Source organism: Populus nigra, chromosome 9 (genome assembly GCF_951802175.1).
Source record: "Populus nigra chromosome 9, ddPopNigr1.1, whole genome shotgun sequence".
Taxonomy (NCBI): Eukaryota; Viridiplantae; Streptophyta; class Magnoliopsida; order Malpighiales; family Salicaceae; genus Populus; species Populus nigra.
Window position 1 is genome coordinate 16,837,019 of NC_084860.1, and position 20,059 is coordinate 16,857,077.

Sequence of the window (20,059 nt, forward strand, 5' to 3'; positions counted from 1 at the left end):
GTGGATATATTTCCTACTCAATTACCCTCATTTCATTTCATTTTCTTTTCCTGTGAATGGATACATATGAGTCTTGATGTTTTTTTTTGAATGTAAAACATTAAATTAATGATTTTATTTTCGGTATCAGAATTATCGAATGTGGTTTCATGCACGATGAGCTTCCGTAATATCACCTCAAATCTAAGTAGGAGATATATATATATAACCCAGTCCATATAATTTAATAAAATTGATTAATAAACCCTTATAATTTAAAGAATTATGCATACAATTCCTACATTCAAATCTAATGTAACAACCGAGCGGCTAGCTAGTTTATTTGATGTTCATTCATACAAATTTATGTGAGCCAACAAATTAGCACACAGACACAAGAAAGAGAAGGCAATGTACGTACGTAGTTCAGGAAAAACAAGGCAACATTATCTTAAACAACAAGCCCACAACGGAGGAGTAAAATCATTGATCGCTGGCAAATTGCAATGATTCTCTCTTCCCCATGAGATTAAGGTAGTTCTTGATCACAGCATGGCCCTTAAGCTTCTCTGCTACATAGATTGGTAGCCAAGCGGGAATCGAATCAGAAGTTCATGGGGGGATTTCCTTGCAAGAAGAGAGGCCACGCCAATATATATAATCCTCCACTGATTCTGGCGATCAAGTTCATAAAGCTGAAACCTGAAGAAGACAAACACTACCAGCTAGCAAGTACATGCACATTGCTCCTCCAATTAGATCAAATCAAGAAACATACTCTCACACGCACGCAAAAAAAGAAAAAGAAAAAAGAAGCTTGCTCAATGCGGGTGATAATATTCAATTTATTTGGAAAATAACTTAGTAAATAAGTTTATCAATCGTTGCTTGTTGAGCCTAATGAATGCGTGAAAATAGGGTATTCTAAATTCGAGAGTACAAGAACTTTAAAAAACATAAAATAATTCTCTGTTGCAAGAACGAAACAACTTTCTCTGCTCTAAGCTAGCACTAATTCCTTTAATTAAGAAATAATTCTTCCATTTAATTTGATGCAAGCAGTGTGTTAGCTCTCTAGGTAGACTCGATATGCACATGCAAAGAATAAAGTGATGATGACCCACACAGGCTCACATAGAGATAGAAAGGAGAGAGTATGCTTGGCTCCTCGCACGCCACCGGCAGCAGCCAATCTAAGACAGAAGAGATTGGTCTTTGCTGTGGCATACAGGGAGCCAGGCATAACCCATTTCACCTCCTTCTTCGATGCATCTCCCTTCTCTTTCGAATTCTGTTCTTGCTTCCATTGATCAGGGACACAAATCTTGTGAAAGACTGGAGAGATATATAGAGAAGAGCAAACCCAGATCAAGGGAGTGAACGTCGAAGGCTTCTTCTATGTATAGAAAGCTATAGCAAGGAGTGAAGAGTAGAATTTTCTTACCATATGAGAAAAAAATGCCTCCCATATATAATGCCATAAATCCACCATCTACAGATATTTTTTTTTAAAAAAAATTAAAATCTCAAAAGTGAATTCTAATTAATGAAAGCATTTTTTTTCACGTACACATTCACACTATAGCCACCATCGATCGGCACCGAACCACTGCAGGAACCTTTTCTTCCTTTGTTTTTTCTATATAAAAAGGAAAGCTTTTTTTGTAAGTCGTCTCACAGGCTTCTTCTTGCTTAGCATACAAAATTCCACCTATGCGGGTTTAGGTAGAGCATGGCATGGCTTTTATATTTGACCTATGGTGGTTTTCTAAGTGTATGATATGCTTGTCTCAACCTTTGAGGTGACAGCTCAATGGATTTGTTTTATATTATTATTATTATTATTATTATTATAGTAAGTTTATTTCCCCATATTTTTATTTTTAAAAATAGCGAGAATTACCAAAAACGAACTGATTTCTTAAATAAAATGTCAAGAAATAGTTCGATATTTTTAATTAAAATCAAACAAAAACGTAAAATATAAATCAACCGAAAGGCATAAAAATCCATCCCCTCTCTGTCCGTTTCTTCCCCCCCCACACACACGCACATGAAGAAAACATAATGTATTTTGGATCGATGGAAGAAATATTCAGATCCTCATCCACAATTTTGCCTTCTTATCAAGTTTTCCGATCCCATATGCATCATCATTCACAACCTTTTATCTTTTTCATCAAAATAATTAAATCATAACTCCAAAAAATTAACCCAATGGTTAAAGAAATATACTTCATTCATTTAGGATCGATCTGCAAAAAAAACTTGTTAAATTCTTCTAAATTCCAAAAAAAACTTATTAACTCCATTCATTCACGACTTTTAAGTCTTAGAATTTTTAAAATGGAAGGTGAATAAGTTGGTAATTAAATAGAACAACTCAAAAAATGTTGAGAACAAGTATAGTGAAAAAGGACTTGGCTATTTGGAGTGTTTTTTCACCAATTAATACATAATTATTTTGTAAATTATTCAAGATTTGAAGGAAGAGGCTAAGTTGGAGATCCAATGAAATCAACAAATTTTATCTATCAAATCGATTTGGGATTATATTTCTCTTTTTTGACAACCCAATTCCTTTTTCACTATACTTGTTCTCAACATTTTTTTAAATTTTTTTAACCTATAGATGTTTTTTGTTTATTTTTTTTCAATTTTTTTTAAGTATTTCTAATTTTTAAATTTAAAGTGACTAGAACATAATAAATAGTGTTCAACACAATGAAAATGGAATCATTAACAGAGGGATACACAGTTCTTGAAATTTTTTATATAAGGAGTCAAAAAAGAACAAATCATGTCATTAGCTAGTAGTACAGCCCCTACCACAAATGGGGATGAGATTCCACACAGGGATAGTTACCCTGTGAAAAGAAAACCCCAGGCCGGCAGGCCCCCCTTCTCTTTCTTTGTTTTCCTAATAGATTTACACTTGTTTAGTGTGTTCTAGCGTGGTGGGTACGATTAAAACACTGTGTTTAGCTCTAATTATAATTTTTAAAATATTTGATTAATTAACATATGCTATAATTTTATATAGATCTCACAGAAAACTCCAGCCAGTTATAAAAAAAATTACAATTTATAAACGTTCTTAAGCCTTTATTTCTGCTCTCAAACTGTAATTACAAGAGCTATTATTGTATCAAACTTACACCTGGTTTCTTTTTAAAACCATGGCCAGCCTCAAAATGCTTTGATTATATAGGCTTTGCCTTTCCCTTTCACTCTAAAGTAAAGGTGAATGCTTTTCCCTTCTGGAGCCAGGCTTGTCGGGTGCCCTATGGAGGACTTCGGGATTCCTTTTGCCAACCAAGGCCTATCAATGAGACATTGAATCTAAACCTTACTACCTGCACCATCTTGATCCTTACACAGTAGCACTACTTTGGTTCCTGTTTTGCCTTAATTTGTTCTGAAACACATGAGTGGCCACCGTTTCTTTCCTGATAAAATCTGCATGCTCAAGTTAAAACCCTTCTTTTAGAGGAAAAAGATTGATGGTCTCCTTGCATGTTACATCTTAATTTTGATTTCAAATTCTTCCACGTTTGGAATGAAACATGATAGGTGCTGCATATTGGAAACATTTATATTGTTCATTTACAGTATTTACATATGGTTTGGAAACATATTATCATGTTAAAAAAATAAAAATAAAATTCTATTATATCTTTAATTTTTAATAAAAGAGGGGGTTTTTATTACGTTCTAGTGGGATGATACATGATTTTTTTTTTCCAAGTATCAAGTAGTAATTATTAATAGTGCTTACGCATGGTTCATGTGTAAATATTATTATCTTATTCTAACACCATGAAACTCTCTGGTAGGCATCTGTAACGTCTTCCTAGGTTTCTACAAGATCACTGCTCAAGTGTCAATTTAAGAACAAGCCAATCACGTGGCTAGACAAGCCTCCTAGGGCCTTTTGAATGATCTATTCTAGGTCAAAGATCAAAACCAAGATTGACGATGGCTACATGTCCCCCCACTTGATTGTCTTCTTTCCTTTTGATATTTGTGGATCCTTCCTTCGTATTTCCACAACAATCCTCCATAATTCTGAATCCGTCCTTCATAATTTGGAACTAGTTTGGAATTAATTCCAAATTAATCACATCATTGTCAAATTTTGATTTTATTTACATTACCTGTAACTTACCGATCCTGATAATTATTAAACCGATATATCTGAGTAGATTAATATAGTGATTAGTAATTTATGATTTGACTCGAGTCGAGTTTTAAAATAAAATATATAAGCTAGAATTGACTTTTTAAATACGCCTCATTGTTTTAACTAATTGACTTGAATTAAATAGAAATTCAATTGAAATTTAATTGAACTATTTTTTTTTAAAAAAATAACATTGTTTTATGGTTTTTTTAATAAATCTTAAAATTATAATGTTTTGAATAAATATTAGTTAACTCAAGTTAATTCTTTCGATGTAATAAGCTTGATCTTACTGCATTTAATCTGGTCCATTGTCAAAGAGGAATTCATGGTTGGTTTTTTTAGATTGTGACGAGATTACTCGAATTTTAAATCCAAACAAATTCGAATGATCCATTCGTATCATACCACACCCTTAGGTGGTTTCCAACTGATCATCTTTCTTTCAATCTGGGCTGCTATTAACACTTCGGATATTCAACTCTGGATAGACAAGAAATCTCTCAAGTAGGACCCATTTAAAATGGTCTGTCTATATGCTATTAAGCTTCATTTACGCAGGTTACTGTGCCTGTGCTTTTTATTCATCAGTGTTCGTCTTTCTCCTGTGATGGGGATGGTGATGCTGTAGTTATTTCTCTACGAAGTTAATTTCTTTGCTTGTAGCAGACAGGCACCCGCGTCCATATTATGCTGGCAGAGCTTCTCTGGGTATTTTTAATGTAATGTTTTTCGAAGTTTCAAGGGTGTGTTTGATGATCATTTTAATATTAAATTAACTTATAAAAAGATTGAAAACTTTTTGACATATATAAAAAGAAAAACGATAAAGAATCTTTTAGTAAACACTAACACTAACACTAACACTAACATTTAATTGATTTAATAAATCACGTGTACAAAGTAGTTGATTGAGCCATAATTAAAGGATATATAGCTACAAAGTTTAGGCGTCATTTATTGCTATGATTTGGGTGCCTTTTAAGATAATTTCCAAAAAAAATTTGGTATGAAAAATATCAAATTCAATAAGATGGTTTTTAGATGTTTTTTTAATAATTTTAATACAAGATATTAAAAAATACTCAAAAAAGCTTTAATTTACTCATTTTCAACTATATTATTAAAAATATAATTAAAATTATTGATCTCAACACATAAAATATGTGTATCATAAGTATATATATATTTTAGCTTAAGATACTAATAATATTTTTTTATAGTTAAACGAGGTGCGGTTGAAATTGTGTTTTGATCTAATCATATTTTTTAAAAATATTTGATTAATTAATATATATAATAATTTTATATAGATTTCTTTAGAAATTCTCATTTAAAGTCTTAATTATAAAAAACTATAATTTACAATTTTTTTTAAATATATTTTTAAAAGTTAACGTAGAAGGTATTATAGTATCGTACAAACACCGCGAATGTATATCAAAATATACCTGGGCTTAAGATTCTTTCAAATATTTTCTATAAAACCTACGTAAGTGCTGCAAACTGACATGATAAAATTAAACATGAGCAGTACTCAGCACCTAAGAAGAAAAATGGGGGGATTGGAAATTTAGACAATTATGTATAAAAAACATGTATTAATTAATTATCAAAGCTGAATTTAATGACTACAATAATTTGGCATTAAACATGATTAGCCAAGAAAAATAATTTTGTTGCCGTCAAATCAAGATTAATTAGTCAAAAAGAAGAAAAGGAAAAAACAAATTAAATACTGTGAGAGATAGAAGAATTTAATTAAAAAGGTTTCAAGTGGAGTATCTTTTCTAGCCCGGTGCTTCGCAGCTAAAAGCTGGGTATCATTTCATTACTATTTTAAAATAAAAGATATAAAAATAATGTCGACAGACATTATTTTCAATCAAATAAATTTTTATTTTCAATGTTTTTAATTTTTCTTCAATATTTTTTTTTTAAATTTTAAAATAGTAAACAAATTAACACAAATTGAATGTTAATTTTTAATATATTGAAGTTTGATAGTCACTCGAATGTTTTCAATGAATATGCTCAGAATTATTTGTAGATATTTATTTTCTAGAGCTGGGGCAGGCCGATAGGTTGCATGTTTAGTCGAGTGTAAATCAATAGTTATTTGACCAGGGAAAAAAATAGCTTTATAAGAACAAGATGAAGAGAAAATGGAATGATCACAGTTTGAAGTGATTGAAAATGAATTTAGGAGTCCGTACAGTTAAAATATATAGTTTTCGAGATGATTTTAGCAGTGATTTTACTAAAAAGTAAACAGATCTCGTGATTTCTAATGATATGATTCGGACTCAAAATCCTCGAAATGATTTTTCTTCTTACCATCTAAGTCTTTCAAATAAATTAATTACATCTTTTTTTTTTTTAATGCAGAAAACCTATGATAATAGCTTTAAAGTATTTTATTTAGCATCGTAGTCTAACTATATTTAAAAAAAAAATATTTTTTAGTTTAAATTATTCTTTTTAGTATTTTTGAATTGTTTTGATATCAAAAATAGATTTTAAAAAATAAAAAAAATTATTATTTTGATGTATTTCAAAGTAAAAAACACTTTAAAAAACAATCTCTATCATACTCCCAAATAAACCCTTAATAGTTATAACCCTTAATTATTCAAAATTAAGATATTATAACATATAATTTGATACGAAACAAGTTAGGTCTGGATTTGACCTTAACATATCTGTTGATTAATTTTACGAGATCAAACATATCTTTCAAACTACACATTGAATCAAGCTGAAACTATATTATGATAACTTTTCAGCTAAAAAGGAGTTTGAAAACATCTTATTTTCAAAAGACCGAAGTTATTAGATAAATCTTATCAAATCTGTCAGACTAGACCTTCATATATTGTTTGAGATATATTTGGATCTACAGGTGGGATTTTCATATGATTCAAGTTGTAATGAAAACTAAACATTTCAAGCTTTTTAATCATATATAGTAGACCTAGTAATTTATTCAAACGAGAAAAAACAATATGTTTGAAGTCAGAACTAAAATATGCCAAAAATATACAAAAATTGAAGATTTGGGTTACATGGAGAAATTTTAGCATGAAGACTTTGTTTTATTATTTTATTTATTTATTTATTTAATGCTGAATACTTATTTTTAATTTGGGTTTGTTCTGGCTCATTAGACATTGTTTAGGGGTTTAATATTTATTATTAAATTTATATTAATTGATTACTAGTTTAGATCTATTAGCTTATAATCCAAAATGGATACATTAGAGTTAGTTAAAGGAGACTATATTATGTTTTTTTGAGCTGCAAATCTGAGCAAACAGTTGAAGAATAAATGTGAGTTTTTTTTGTTGTTTGTGGTAAAATAATCTTTCTTTATAGGAACAAAGATTGTACATTAACTTATTGAAGATATTTAACTAGCTTTGTGACGTCATTAACATACTTAAAGTTTTTAGATACAAGATTATCTTTATGTTAAAATCTTTTCCTAATACTTTTGGTTTTTAGATATAGAGTTATTTTTGAGTCGGAGTTTTATCAAATCTAATTTTTAGCTTTACAAGTTGTTATCTACTTTGTTAGTGGTTACCTAACAACGTGATCAAATGCATCATAATTAAAAAAAAAATAAAAAAGTTTGATGACTTATTTTAAGCAACTTATAATTAACAGAAACTTGATAGAAGAAAAGCCAGAAATAATTGAAATGCTAAACCTTGAAATTTAGTCACCGACATTCTAATATGTCAAATCATTACTTTGATTCTAAGTGTTTCATAATATGATACATGATATTTGTTAAAAGTATTTTTAATTAAAATATATTAAAATAATATTTTTATTATTTTTTTTGCACATCGACATATTAAAATTATTTAAAAACACCTCAGAAAAATCAATTTAATATTTTTTTCAAATAAAAAATAATATAAAAACCTCTTTAAAATGCATTAGCCATAGCAGTGCCAATCAGGCGCTTAACTAAGCATGGAAAAAACGTAGAGCATCGACATGATGGGCAAGAAAAAATGAACACATTCAATCTGGATCTAATCATAAATATGGATCGTCTATATCGTGTCGCTGGTTTGGAATTATAGCAATTAACAGCAGCTATAAGGTAAGGGCACATGATGGGCAAGAAAAATGAAACTCGTACATTGTCCTCGAAAAAAAAAAAGGGTTGACAGAGATGGCCTTTTTCAGTTTAGATGTCTATATCAAGAAGCAAGAAAGTATAGAGGAGAATTCCATGTCTAATGAGCTTTATTTGGCATGATGGGATAGGGCCGAAGGTGGCTTTTGACAATGAAGTAGCCAACAGAGAATTAATCCCAGAAGCCAATCAACCAGAGCTTAATTTTTTTTAGTCAAAAGATGAAATTCAAAAGAAAACAACTTTTTCGGACAATGATTATGATTAAGTCACCATTCATGAACATCATGATTGCCTTATAGCATGATCTTATCTTGTACTACAGTACTGCTAACTATGAGATGAGTAGTAGCAGTTCATTGGGCAACATCATATCTATTATTATGTGGAGTAAGTTGTTGAAGCCCATGTTCGAGAAATGTCAGATGATGTTTCTTTATTAACCTTTGATTTTTGTTATTAATTAACCTTAATGATTAATATCTGGTTCTGGGTTTTAATTCTAAGGAAGATTGCTGTTTTTTTCCTTCTCTTTCTATAGATTCATGACATTGATTTATTTAAAATTTAAAATCTGATATAAAATTAAAATTAATGGAAAATTATTTTGATATTAGATGAAAAACTCATGCACGGTTTCGTTAAATAGCGTTAAGGTTGATTTATCTATCAACTTTTTGACTATCACTATGAAAAACCAGACTCCATGCCTTACTCTTGAATTATATTAGATTCTTTTTTTAAAAAAAAAAAATAGAATGTGAAATTAAATATGGGGATGCTTAACCAAACCCTGAGTTCATGCACCCCCATTGATTCCAATTTGTAGAACTTCCAATAACTGAAATCAATCCATGTAAGAGAAATAAAAAACAGCCAAATGAAGCAATAATTTTTTCTTATATATATATAATGTAAATAGAGAAAGAAAAATGATAGGTTATAGAATAATATAAAACTATTCCGGGTAACTTATCTAGCAGCTTGTAGACATTTAAAACAACAAGAAGACTTTGGTTTTGCAGTTTTGGACATTGCAAGAACTGCTGTAATGGCGATGTTAACAAAGATTACCACTGTATTGTCTAGGTTTGTCTGTTTTTCTCTAGGAATTTGCCGTACGTCTAGTAAAGCACTCGAAACTACTACAACATCACTTCACTGTGTCTCTTCTCTTCAGTCTCCATTGCCATCATCACCAACATGAGACCTCCCAAAGCAAAGCCTCAGGTCAGCTGGTCTAAACCTTTTTACTCATTTCTTGGTCTGCCTTTATTTTCCTTTATCAATTCATCGTTAAGACTGTTAATATTCAAGAGTAGGAAGTAGTGATGGCGACTAAAAGTTCAGAACAAGCATATATAGATATTGGCCCGGTCTCAATGTGATTCTTCATAACCCACCGATGTGAGGCATGGGGCATGATGACACCTTGCATTTGGTTAGCATCCTCGAAAATAATGGATAGATTTAAAAAAAAAGATAAGAAACTGTTTGGTTGAAAAAAACAGAATCAAATACTTAAAATAAATGTCTTTAAAATAGTTCTGGAAAAAATTTCTTTACTTCCATAACATAAATTATAGAGATACATGTTCTTTTATTCTCGCTGTCTTCTTTTCTTCTGTTACAAGGTAACAATCAAGTAATCAAATGCATGTGAAAGCTGGATTAAGGATACCCTAACCGTTATATATATATATATATATATATATAAAAGAAGATACTGGCAAGCATATGATCATTCCTTTCAATATTCAGCAATAACCTTATCAGGGTATTTATCAGTTTCATAAATCAGATTAGTTGCCTTTAGTAATTTAGAGTCTTGTTCAGAACAGCAGTATTTAACAATTTAATACTTTGTTCAAGACTCTTTTTTGAGGTTGATTTAATTTTCAAGTGAACAAATTGTAAGCAATCATTAACCTTATGGTTAGAGATTTTATCATCCAAGAATATCATGTTGCTCAGAAGCTTTGAAAGTTGGTTCAAGATTTCATAGCCCATAGGCATATCTATGCATATACCAGGCTAGTACATAAACTAGCTTCTAGAGGATCGAGATCGAGATAGAGTTTCCGAGGCAACATCTAAGCCATGAATTCTCTGCCCCTCGTGCCCTTGTCACATGAAGTTCTTTTTGGAAATCCATTGCTGCTGCACATTTTCTCTTACATTCAGCAGCCTGCCTAAGTTTGTTCGCATCTACAACATTGCATAGAAAAAAAAATTATTGCGAGTGGTACTGTTACTTGAGTATAACAGGCGTTAAGAAAGTGGTAATGATGGCCAAAATGATGATAGTAATTGGACACAGAGATATTCTATTTGCTACCAGTTTGTTATTTCTCTTTTGGTTCGCAGGATTCGTACATTCGTGGCCGAGAGAATCCATACTTTGATGGTCTGTTAAGAGGTAACGACACTGGCAGCCAGAATATTTCTCCGTCAACATCAGATATTGGTGATTTGAGAGGAATAAGTTTTTCAGATATTCCTGGAAAGTTTAAGGACTTGCCAGTAAAGGATTCAGTCTCAGACATTCTCGAACCCTTCGAGCAGACTACATTTGGGACTTTGTCAAAAGTTCCTAGATCAACATCATTCGAATCCCAAAGTTCTCAATCTGATATGAGCTTTGATTTAGATGGTTCAAATCATTTAGTGAAACAATCCAGTCCTGGTACCTTTGAAACAACCGAAGAACACCAAGTTGTACCTTTCCTACCAAGACCTATGATTGAAAAATCATTTGTTCTGAACAAAAGGAAATCAAACCTGTCAAATATTCCACTTCCTCAGTCGGCCGCAACATTTTATAATGGATTTTTCCCACAATTTGAGATTTTGGAATCATGTGAAAGCACCATGAAGCTAAATTTATACTTGAAAGCCAGAAAGGATGATGTGAGTGCTGGTGTTCCTGGAAAATTCTTGCATGCTGTAATTGGTCATCATGTCTCAGGTAATTCCCTTTTTTCTAGTCTGACAACTCTTTTAACTAACTTAATTTCTTGATATTTTCTCTCCCAAACTTCAGTCTTTTACTTGTCATTGGTTTTTAAGATCATGCACCATTCTTCAGCACTCATGAAGATTCCTGCAGAAACTTAGCCTACCGGGAATTGAGTTTGGGAACAATGCTATAACTTAGTCTACTCCTACTTTCTTGAAACTTAGGTTTTGGAAATTCTAAGCAATTGTAAGGACATGTAACTACAATTATGATCTAACTTCCATTTTCATCTTTTATAGACGTTGGATCCATCGCTTCGACCATCATGTATGCTCTCTACTTGAATGAGACAATCAAAAGTGACCAGTTCTGCACTGTACCTATCATTAATATGAAGAGGACAGACCTAAGTTCTCATGCAGAACTAAAATGGTTGCTGGATTCTTGTCATATTGATGTGCCATCCTTACTTTTCGTAGATGAGGTATTCTTCGGAACTAAATTGGTTGCTGGATTCATGTCATATATGTAGCTTAGAACTACAGATTTAAACTAAAGTTTAACCAACTTACTCGTGTTAAAGCCTGTTCTTCTGAATGGTTGGTTACATCGAGCAGATTGATCTGTCATACTTTGATCTGTTCGGGTGTCTTAAGCTAGTGCTAGTGAATGGACACAAGCTCCCAACAAGACAAGAGGTAGTGGCTCATTGGAAAAACTTCTTATGTTTCTAAAACAGCTATTGGTAAGTAAGAATGATATTTATTTGTGTTTCTCATTGAACAGGCATTAAAGGAAGCGGTCGTTGAAGTATTCAATTGCAGAAAGGTGAATTTTTTAGCTCAGGGTGGTTCTCTTTGACATTCTCTTGCTCTTTCCTTTGGTTTTCATAGAGTGAAATGACTAAAGTTTCTGTCTGTTTTACAGGGTGAATCTGTGTATCCTTGGGTTGAGACTGTTACTGTTGATCAGGTATGATATTTGAAGCTTTGCAATCTATATAACTTAGATCAATTGAATGACTAAATGATAGGTAATCTGCTGCATATCAGAAACTCCTTTTGCCTTTGTTGTGGAGATGACTGCTGAGCGCCGGGCCTACTCTAATCTAACCTGTATCATCATGCACCATGAGCACTTTGTTTTCTTTTCTTGTATACTTCAAGTTTTTGTTTCTCCTATATATAATTTTCTCCCACATCGATTCCCTTTTGAAGAATGAAAGCCTTCCAAATCCTGGTTGCTAGCCTACTTTGTGGACTATGAATCCATACATAAGATTAATCCTAAACACTGCTGAAGTAAAGAAATGAAAGGCAGTCTAGAAATAACATTCCATCCAAAGTACTATTTTGTTAGTGAAAACTCGGACAACTAAGATTAGAAACAGATTTCATGTGCAAATTTTTCTGCCATCTCCATGCTTTAACTTCTCTGTTACCACTCTGAACAAGTGTGTGATTAGGCTATTGCTTCTGCACAGGACTGCTCATGCTGTAGCCTTATTGCTGAAAAGTTATTCCTGACTGCACCTGAGCTTTTGGCTGGGCAAAGATTCAGTAAACTTTTGGTACCTACTGCCTCTAAAGACAAAATCTTCCTTTTTCTTTTGTTTTTCTTCAGTTTTTCTACTCTATTATCATTTACCAACTAGACCTTTCTCTTTATATGTTTCTCAACACCATCACATGCTTATAAAACTATGTATTGTATAGGAGTGCAAAGTCTATATCAATCCTGCCTGAGGGTTTTCTCTTAACATCTTCTTTGTCAGTTGGATTTGAATAACTTTAAAACAACAGAATCCTGTATTTCCCTTTACTTTATGGTTTACAAAAGGACAGGCTGCCTTAGACAAATATATGAATGTTTCTATTCAATCTTGACCTTTCTACCAAATTTCTTAAATCTGGCTATTTTTCGATCAGTTAGCTGGCATCCTAATGGATACTGGAAACCTTACTAGTCCTCATTGCACTACCAAAGACAAGTACATGGCTACTTTGTTACTCAATGGCGCTGGTCGCTTCGGATCCAATGGTCTTTATCAAATAAGTGAGTCTCTTTGGCCTGAACTTCTATTTTGTGTTTAAAGTTTGCTGCAAGCCATTGAAAGCTTGTGTATGAGCTGCTTTTTCTCTAATCTTTGAGCTAACTCCTTGCTTTTGCAGTGAGATACAAAATGTATGATATCTCTGATCTTAAAGTAGTTGACATATTGCGCAAGGAGTTTAAAAAGTGGACAAGAGGAGGTCTGAACTTTCGCTATTCTCCATATTTATCATTTAATATGCAACTGATTTATAACAGTGCCAGAACAAGTTTTCATTATTGGCCTGAGACATTTTAGAGAATGTAGTTGTTATCGAAACTTTTCACCTTGTTTGTAATAAATTTTATCATTTTGTTCCTTATGCCTTGTCATGAGATAATTTTTTCTCTGAATAAATCCTTTCGTATGCTTGCAATTGACCAGGTAAGCCAGATCCTACTGGTTCAAGATTAATGGTGTCAAATATTGGGATGAGTTCCATTGGCATTTCATTGGAGCAGTTTCTTGCTCATGAACGTTCTTCGAAAGAAGAAATCAAGTATTTCCAGCGTGAGTAACTGCATACACATTTAGAATTGAAATCTAATTTTATGGACATATTCTTGATTAATGATCAGATGATATCTTTGCATGGTCAATCTAGCATATTGTTAACACTTTAACAGAATATTTTACATAGGGGCTCATGCAAATGCCAAAATGTTTTCTGTTCTTTGCTTTCTCCTGCTTATCATTAGCTTTTACAATGTCTTCTAGTTAACAACATTTCATCCATCCATTTATGCGATGGCATTTGACTATAAGTTGCCAATAGTACTTTGTTGCTAAATCTCAGAGTCGGAGAAGCTTCGGTTACTCATGATTGTATCAGGATATTATGATGCTGAGAAGAACTTCAAGGTATGAAAAAATTCTTGATTTATTATTTCTTTGTTTGTTTACTGAATTTATTCTTATGCACATTTTTGGTGTAACTTAGAGGGAGATACTGGTCTCTGCTGAATCTATGGAGCTTATGAGGAATCTGCTATCCTTCTTCAGTTCAAATGCCTCCCATCTGCCACTCAAAGCTATGCATAGACCAAGTTAGTTTTTCTACATTATGTGGAGATTATTTAGATATAAATAGAAAATATTTCTTTTCGGCGTTCAACGCAGGTCTACTCTTATACACTAAAACGCTCTTTCACTTGTCGATCATGCAGGTCTCAGAGATGACATGAAGGCATTCGAGATTGACAAAGCTACATCAAGAAAGACTATCGAGCGTCTCTTGGAAGAATTTGGTGGGGCATCAAAAGGCTAATGTGGTTGGTGAACAAGAAGACAGCAAGAATGCAGATACAATTGTCACTTCAATGTGGAAATACATAAACAAACCAATGGAGAAGCTTCTAATAAATTTAAAGAAAAGCATCTGTCCATGCCTGCAGAATTCAATATGAATTTCCGTTCTAATGCATGATCAAATCGAGTCCTTATATTTTTGTTTGGTTCCGCTCTTCGAATTCGATAGAGCCTGTTTCCTCTTGCCAATCTCACATGCTTGTCACTGATATGAGCCTGTAGTGATAGGATTGAAATTAAGGAGAGAATTTTTTGGCAATGATATCCATGTGGATTGAAGCTGGCAGCATAGAAAAAGAGTACGTAGCAGTATTGAAATTTTGCAGCATGATGCTTGCAACTTTTTTTGTGGGGACATGGCCTGAGCCATAATATTCTTGGAGTCAACATTCTTGGCTTCATTGCGCCAACCCAAATTCTAATCTTTAAAGTGAAAACCTCTGAATTTTCTTGCAACCAACAGCCATGGTTTCATTGTCATTCAGTCAGATTATTTCAGAGTAGCGAGTTTGGCAAGTATGTCCTCCCTGTATTTGCACCATTTTTCTTCTTGCCCTTACTCTTCTACCTCCAAAGTCACAAGTCGAACGCACAGGTCAATGATCTCAAATTCACTCTTGTTTTCCACTAAAGAGACTGTTTCTATGGACAAGCTAAGGATTTCCATGATGTGGCAGAATTCAATTTGAATTCAGAAGCAGAAGTGACAGGATTAGGATCTCTCACTTATGAGTTCTGAATTCTGAAGATTTCTGAGTTCTGAGTCCAGAAGAAGTTCTGAGTTCTAACAAGAATTATCTATCTTAGATTATGTCTTAGATTAGGATTATTTTCATTACTGCTGCAATTTTTTTATCAGAACTCCAGTCAGGTTACAATATGAGACTATACAAATAGCCAAGGTATATTGAACATTCATCAAGCAATAAGCAATAAGAAAAATATCAAACACCTTCAGAAACCTTTCTGAAACTATTCTCCACTTCTAACATTCCACGTTCATCGAGGAACATTTGCAGGTCTGCATTCACCTTTTCCTAAACTTGCTTTGCCACTTCAGATTTCTTCTTACCAATGCCCAGCATGCTCCTGCCATAGAATTTAACAGAATTGGCAATATCCGCAACATCAACCTGAGCCTCAATAGGGAGACCATCTTTCCCAACTGAATTGACTTTCGCCAGCAAGTCCTGAAATTCCTCAAATTCTTGAGCATCAACAAGATCCCCAGATTTCATATTGAGCAGCTCACTTAATCTCTTTCTGTCTTCATCAAAATTCTTTTCAGAAACTTTAGATATTTTGGGTTTTGGAAGTCGTCTGCGAGGAACCTGATGCTCTGCCGGAGCTTCTCTTGGACTTTGCTACTTCATATATTCGCATTGCTTCAGCAAAAGCTGGAGGCTGCAAAAAATTCAAATTAAGTATGTTACTTTAAAAGTTAATCAAATGCATGTAAGGTTTAAGCAGGAATGAAAGTTAACCTTGTCAAAGAATTTGTACAATTTGGAACTGATGATCCGGGCTCAGTCTCTATTGTTGGGGTCTTCCAACTTGTAGTTGTTTCAGTCATAACTTCAGGCTCAAGGACAGTTTCCTTTGGCATTTCCTGCTGATTGCCTGAGTGCATTACTTGGGTAGAGAGAGAAAGAGAAGTTTCTTCCACAATTTCTTCTGAAGCCTTTTGAAGGTTTTCAGGTTCATTGTAATGACTTTCTTGAATAACCTCTCCCGAGTTTTCCCTATTGTCAGTATCCTGATCTAGGTGCTCTTTCCCATCTTGAGCACTATCTTGAGGAATATCTTGCTCAATTTGGCACTGACCAAATAAACATGAGGAACATTTTGTTTCTTCTTCTACTACTACTTGTTCTTTTCTAGATAGTGTTTTCTGTTCATCATCTTGAGTTCTTCTGTGCCAGTTGGTTGACAGCAGCAACAGCTTAAATCCTGAACCAGTTCAGGTGTTTGTAAACCAGAAGATCCACAGATTACACTTAGTAAATCTTGATATTGATATCAGGTACTTTCAAGAATAATACAGCCAACTGAGACAATGAATTTAGTTTTGTAAGGCTAGCATTGATTCTTTGCGAGATTGTCTCCGCAACACGCCATTGTTTGAAGTTTTTCCCCAGAGTATAGCTCTTCTAAGTTCTCCAATCTCTCAATCAAGTTCACAGGAACCCTTTCTAGCTGCTCGCACGATCTCAAGTCCAGCAATCTTAACCACTGAGCTCTCCTACTAATTCATCCCACAGTTCTTCAATAGAAGAACCATGAAGGCTTCATAGCTTGGCCACTCCTGTAACTCCATGCCAGTTTTCACCAAGAATACATGCTCTCCTTGCGATGCTATCTGGACAGAAACGTGGCGAACCAAATCATGCTTTCTCACATGTTCTTCTTTGTCAGTGTCTAACATCTAGTCACGTCCTCGGTAAGAATTTCTTGATCTTCTAGAAATAACTTGGCCTTGCTTTCCAAATAATTATAACTCATCTTAAGACAAGGATAAACATTTTCGTCTCTGTAATTAGTCTCTACAGAGACCACAAGGATCTCTTTAAGATGTCGAAATGCGATTTCCCACTTCTCTATAGATTTTTCCACCTTTTAGTGCCTTTCCCACCACCACAATCACCACAATTGCTAAAGGAAATTGCTTGCATTGTCTTCCACCTTTCTTTGCCACATTGCACAGGGCAAAGTCTTCATCACCTAGATTGGCTTTGGTTTTGAATAAATAATTTCTCTCTATGACAACCTGTAATGGCCCTTAAATTTTTAGTGTCGAAGAACATGGAGCAAGATCAAGAAACACATTTTGACAATCACAAGATGGCACAGTCAATCCAACTCCAATATTATCAAGCAATCAATCCAAAAAATAGCAATCAAGCTAGGATGAAGATCTCATTGGTGGCAATCAATCGACTATGTTTATAACCTACAATAATGAGGAAGAACGTAGTTAGGATGCCAGTGGAGAGTTGGAAAATGGGGGAGAAAGCTTTGGACAAGACGCGTAGCCAAGGCAAAACAACCAGGGGAGAAGTTTGATGGGCAAAAATCATACTAATGGAACATAACTATATCAACTCTTGCAATAAAATAAAATCAAAAGTGATATGATATTTGTATAAATAATTAATCCTATATATTGTTCTATGAATTCATTCATAGGTCATGCATGTTACTCGACAAGTCCTTTTTATCGGGTTAATTTTTTTTAAATGATATTATTTTAGTTTTGTTTATAAATTTTTAGATTTGATTCGGCAAAATCATATTTAAGTTTAGTCAAATCAACAGAATTACGGTTCAACTTGCTGGGTCACTTGAGTTTTTGAAAACAGTTGCAAATAAAAATCCAATCCATATCATACTCTAAGTTGCAAGGTCATCAAATCAACCAATCAAGAGAGTTTCATAATTATTAGATAGGTGATCTGCGCTATATTGCGGGTCGAGTCAAATTTTTTCTAACTTAAAAAAAAATGTCTAAGAGATGATAATATAAGTTAACTTGAGTTAATTTAACTAACATGCAATTCGTGATAACCAAAAAAAAAGGGAAAAAATCACAAAGCTCAAGGCCCAATAACCTAATATTAAAGGATGAAATAAAAAATAATTAAAAAAAAAGATCAAAGAAAAAACTCGAGTCAACTCGGGTTCACTCGGCTAATTCACCACCCGCAATATGAGATCAGGATAAAAAAAATTAAGTTTTTTAAAAAGATCCTAGGAAAATGACCGAAGTTAAATCAATAAAAAAAACATCAAAAGAAAAACCGGAGACAATCCTAGTCAACCTAACTAACCCATGACTTAGAATAACCCCACAGAAAGGACAATAGAGAAAATAAAAAAGTTCAAGGTCTAATAACCTAATGTCAAATGATGAGATTGAAAAAAATAATCAATTTCAAATAAAAACATATTAAAAAAAACTTGAGTCAACTCGGATTAATTTGACAAAATAAAGACTCAGGATATTAGATTAGAATAACCCCACTAAAAGGAAAGGGGAAAAAACTATGAAACTTAAGGGCCGATAATTTAATGTCGAGGGATTAAGTTGAAGAAAAAAAATTAAATTTTTAAAAAAATGTAAAAAAAACCCCAATAAACCCGTGACCTGAGATAACCTGCATAAAGCATAGTGAAAAAAAATCATGAAACTCAAGACCCGATAACCTTAAGTTAAAGGATAAATTTGAAAAATAATCAATTTTTTAAAAAAGAAGGCATAAAAAAATAATCGAAGTTACATCAAGCTAATATCTGAAATTAGTGACCCGTGTCATGAGATCACGATCACATCATATAAGACAAACACTAAAAAAATACTAAGAAAAATTCATAATCATCTAAAATTAAAAAAGTAAAACAAATAGAAATTAAAATATTGAGGACCAAACTAACATAAAAATTACATGAAAGAAAATAATGAGGGACTAAATTGAAAATTAAAATAAATTAAGAAAATGATAAAAGAAATAATAATCAAGAGAATGAGAATCAAATTAGATAAAAAAAAAGTTTAATGAAATAAAATGACGAGGAAAAAAATTGAAAGAAATAAATAAACCAAGAAAATAATAAAGCACAAAAAATAACAATTAAAATAATTAGGATCAAATCGAATATAAAAATTAAATAAATAAAAAGTATAATGATGAAATTGAAATACAAAACTTCAAAAAGCATTAAAAACAAAATAAATAGTAATAAAAAAAATTAAAATCAAAATTGATAGAAATATAAAGTGGACGATACAATAGATTTTTGAAAGGGTGGCATGAATTTTTGGATTAGGAGAGAGAAAAATGACAAGAAAGGAAAAAAGTTCACCGGAGCCCAACAACATCTCTGTTATGAACATATTCCCCACCACTATAAAGAGGATGACACGTCGCTTCAAACGCTATTAGAAGTGATAAAGTTTAATTATTGAAAGACGCCACACACATTATCCAAATAGCTCATACACTCTTACTTTATTGTCACATGCTACGCACACATCAACTATTTTTTTAAAATTATTTGTAGATATGTTCAAAGACTTAATTGCCCCATATTAAGATAGATAATTTCAAAAAACTTGTATTGAAAAGACCTAAGTTCTCTTAAATTGTTATTTTTTACTTTAAAGGTTATATAATCATTTCACTATGCATTTAAAGCATTTAAAGCATAAAAGACCAAAAAATCCCTCAACCAAGTGAAAGTTATTGTTCATTTAAAATATAAAATGAATAATGTGTCTCCAAACAATATAATAAAAATAAAAAAACCATGAAGTTTTAAAGATCAAATCACAGCTCCATGAATTTAGTAATATTGGTACATATTAATGACACATACCATTATTATTAA

At 32.5% G+C, this 20,059-nt stretch overlaps 1 protein-coding gene and 1 long non-coding RNA gene across 2 annotated transcripts; one reads left to right on the top strand and one right to left on the bottom strand.

The window, feature by feature from the left end:
• Positions 1–219: 219 nt before the first annotated feature.
• On the bottom strand, positions 220–1,681 carry LOC133703952 (uncharacterized). The gene is made up of 3 exons (XR_009843958.1): positions 1,550–1,681; positions 1,424–1,471; positions 220–1,314 (listed from the first exon to the last, which is right to left on the bottom strand). It is a non-coding gene; the product is annotated as an uncharacterized LOC133703952 (long non-coding RNA).
• Positions 1,682–9,321: 7,640 nt separating this feature from the next.
• On the top strand, positions 9,322–15,130 carry LOC133703323 (uncharacterized). The gene is made up of 13 exons (XM_062127790.1): positions 9,322–9,545; positions 10,683–11,283; positions 11,574–11,758; positions 11,892–11,972; positions 12,061–12,102; positions 12,202–12,246; positions 12,758–12,844; positions 13,203–13,329; positions 13,446–13,526; positions 13,751–13,876; positions 14,163–14,227; positions 14,307–14,412; positions 14,533–15,130. Exons 1-13 carry the CDS (start codon positions 9,519–9,521, stop codon positions 14,631–14,633), a joined length of 1,674 nt encoding a protein of 557 aa, XP_061983774.1. The 5' UTR covers positions 9,322–9,518; the 3' UTR covers positions 14,634–15,130.
• The last annotated feature ends 4,929 nt before the right edge of the window (positions 15,131–20,059 follow it).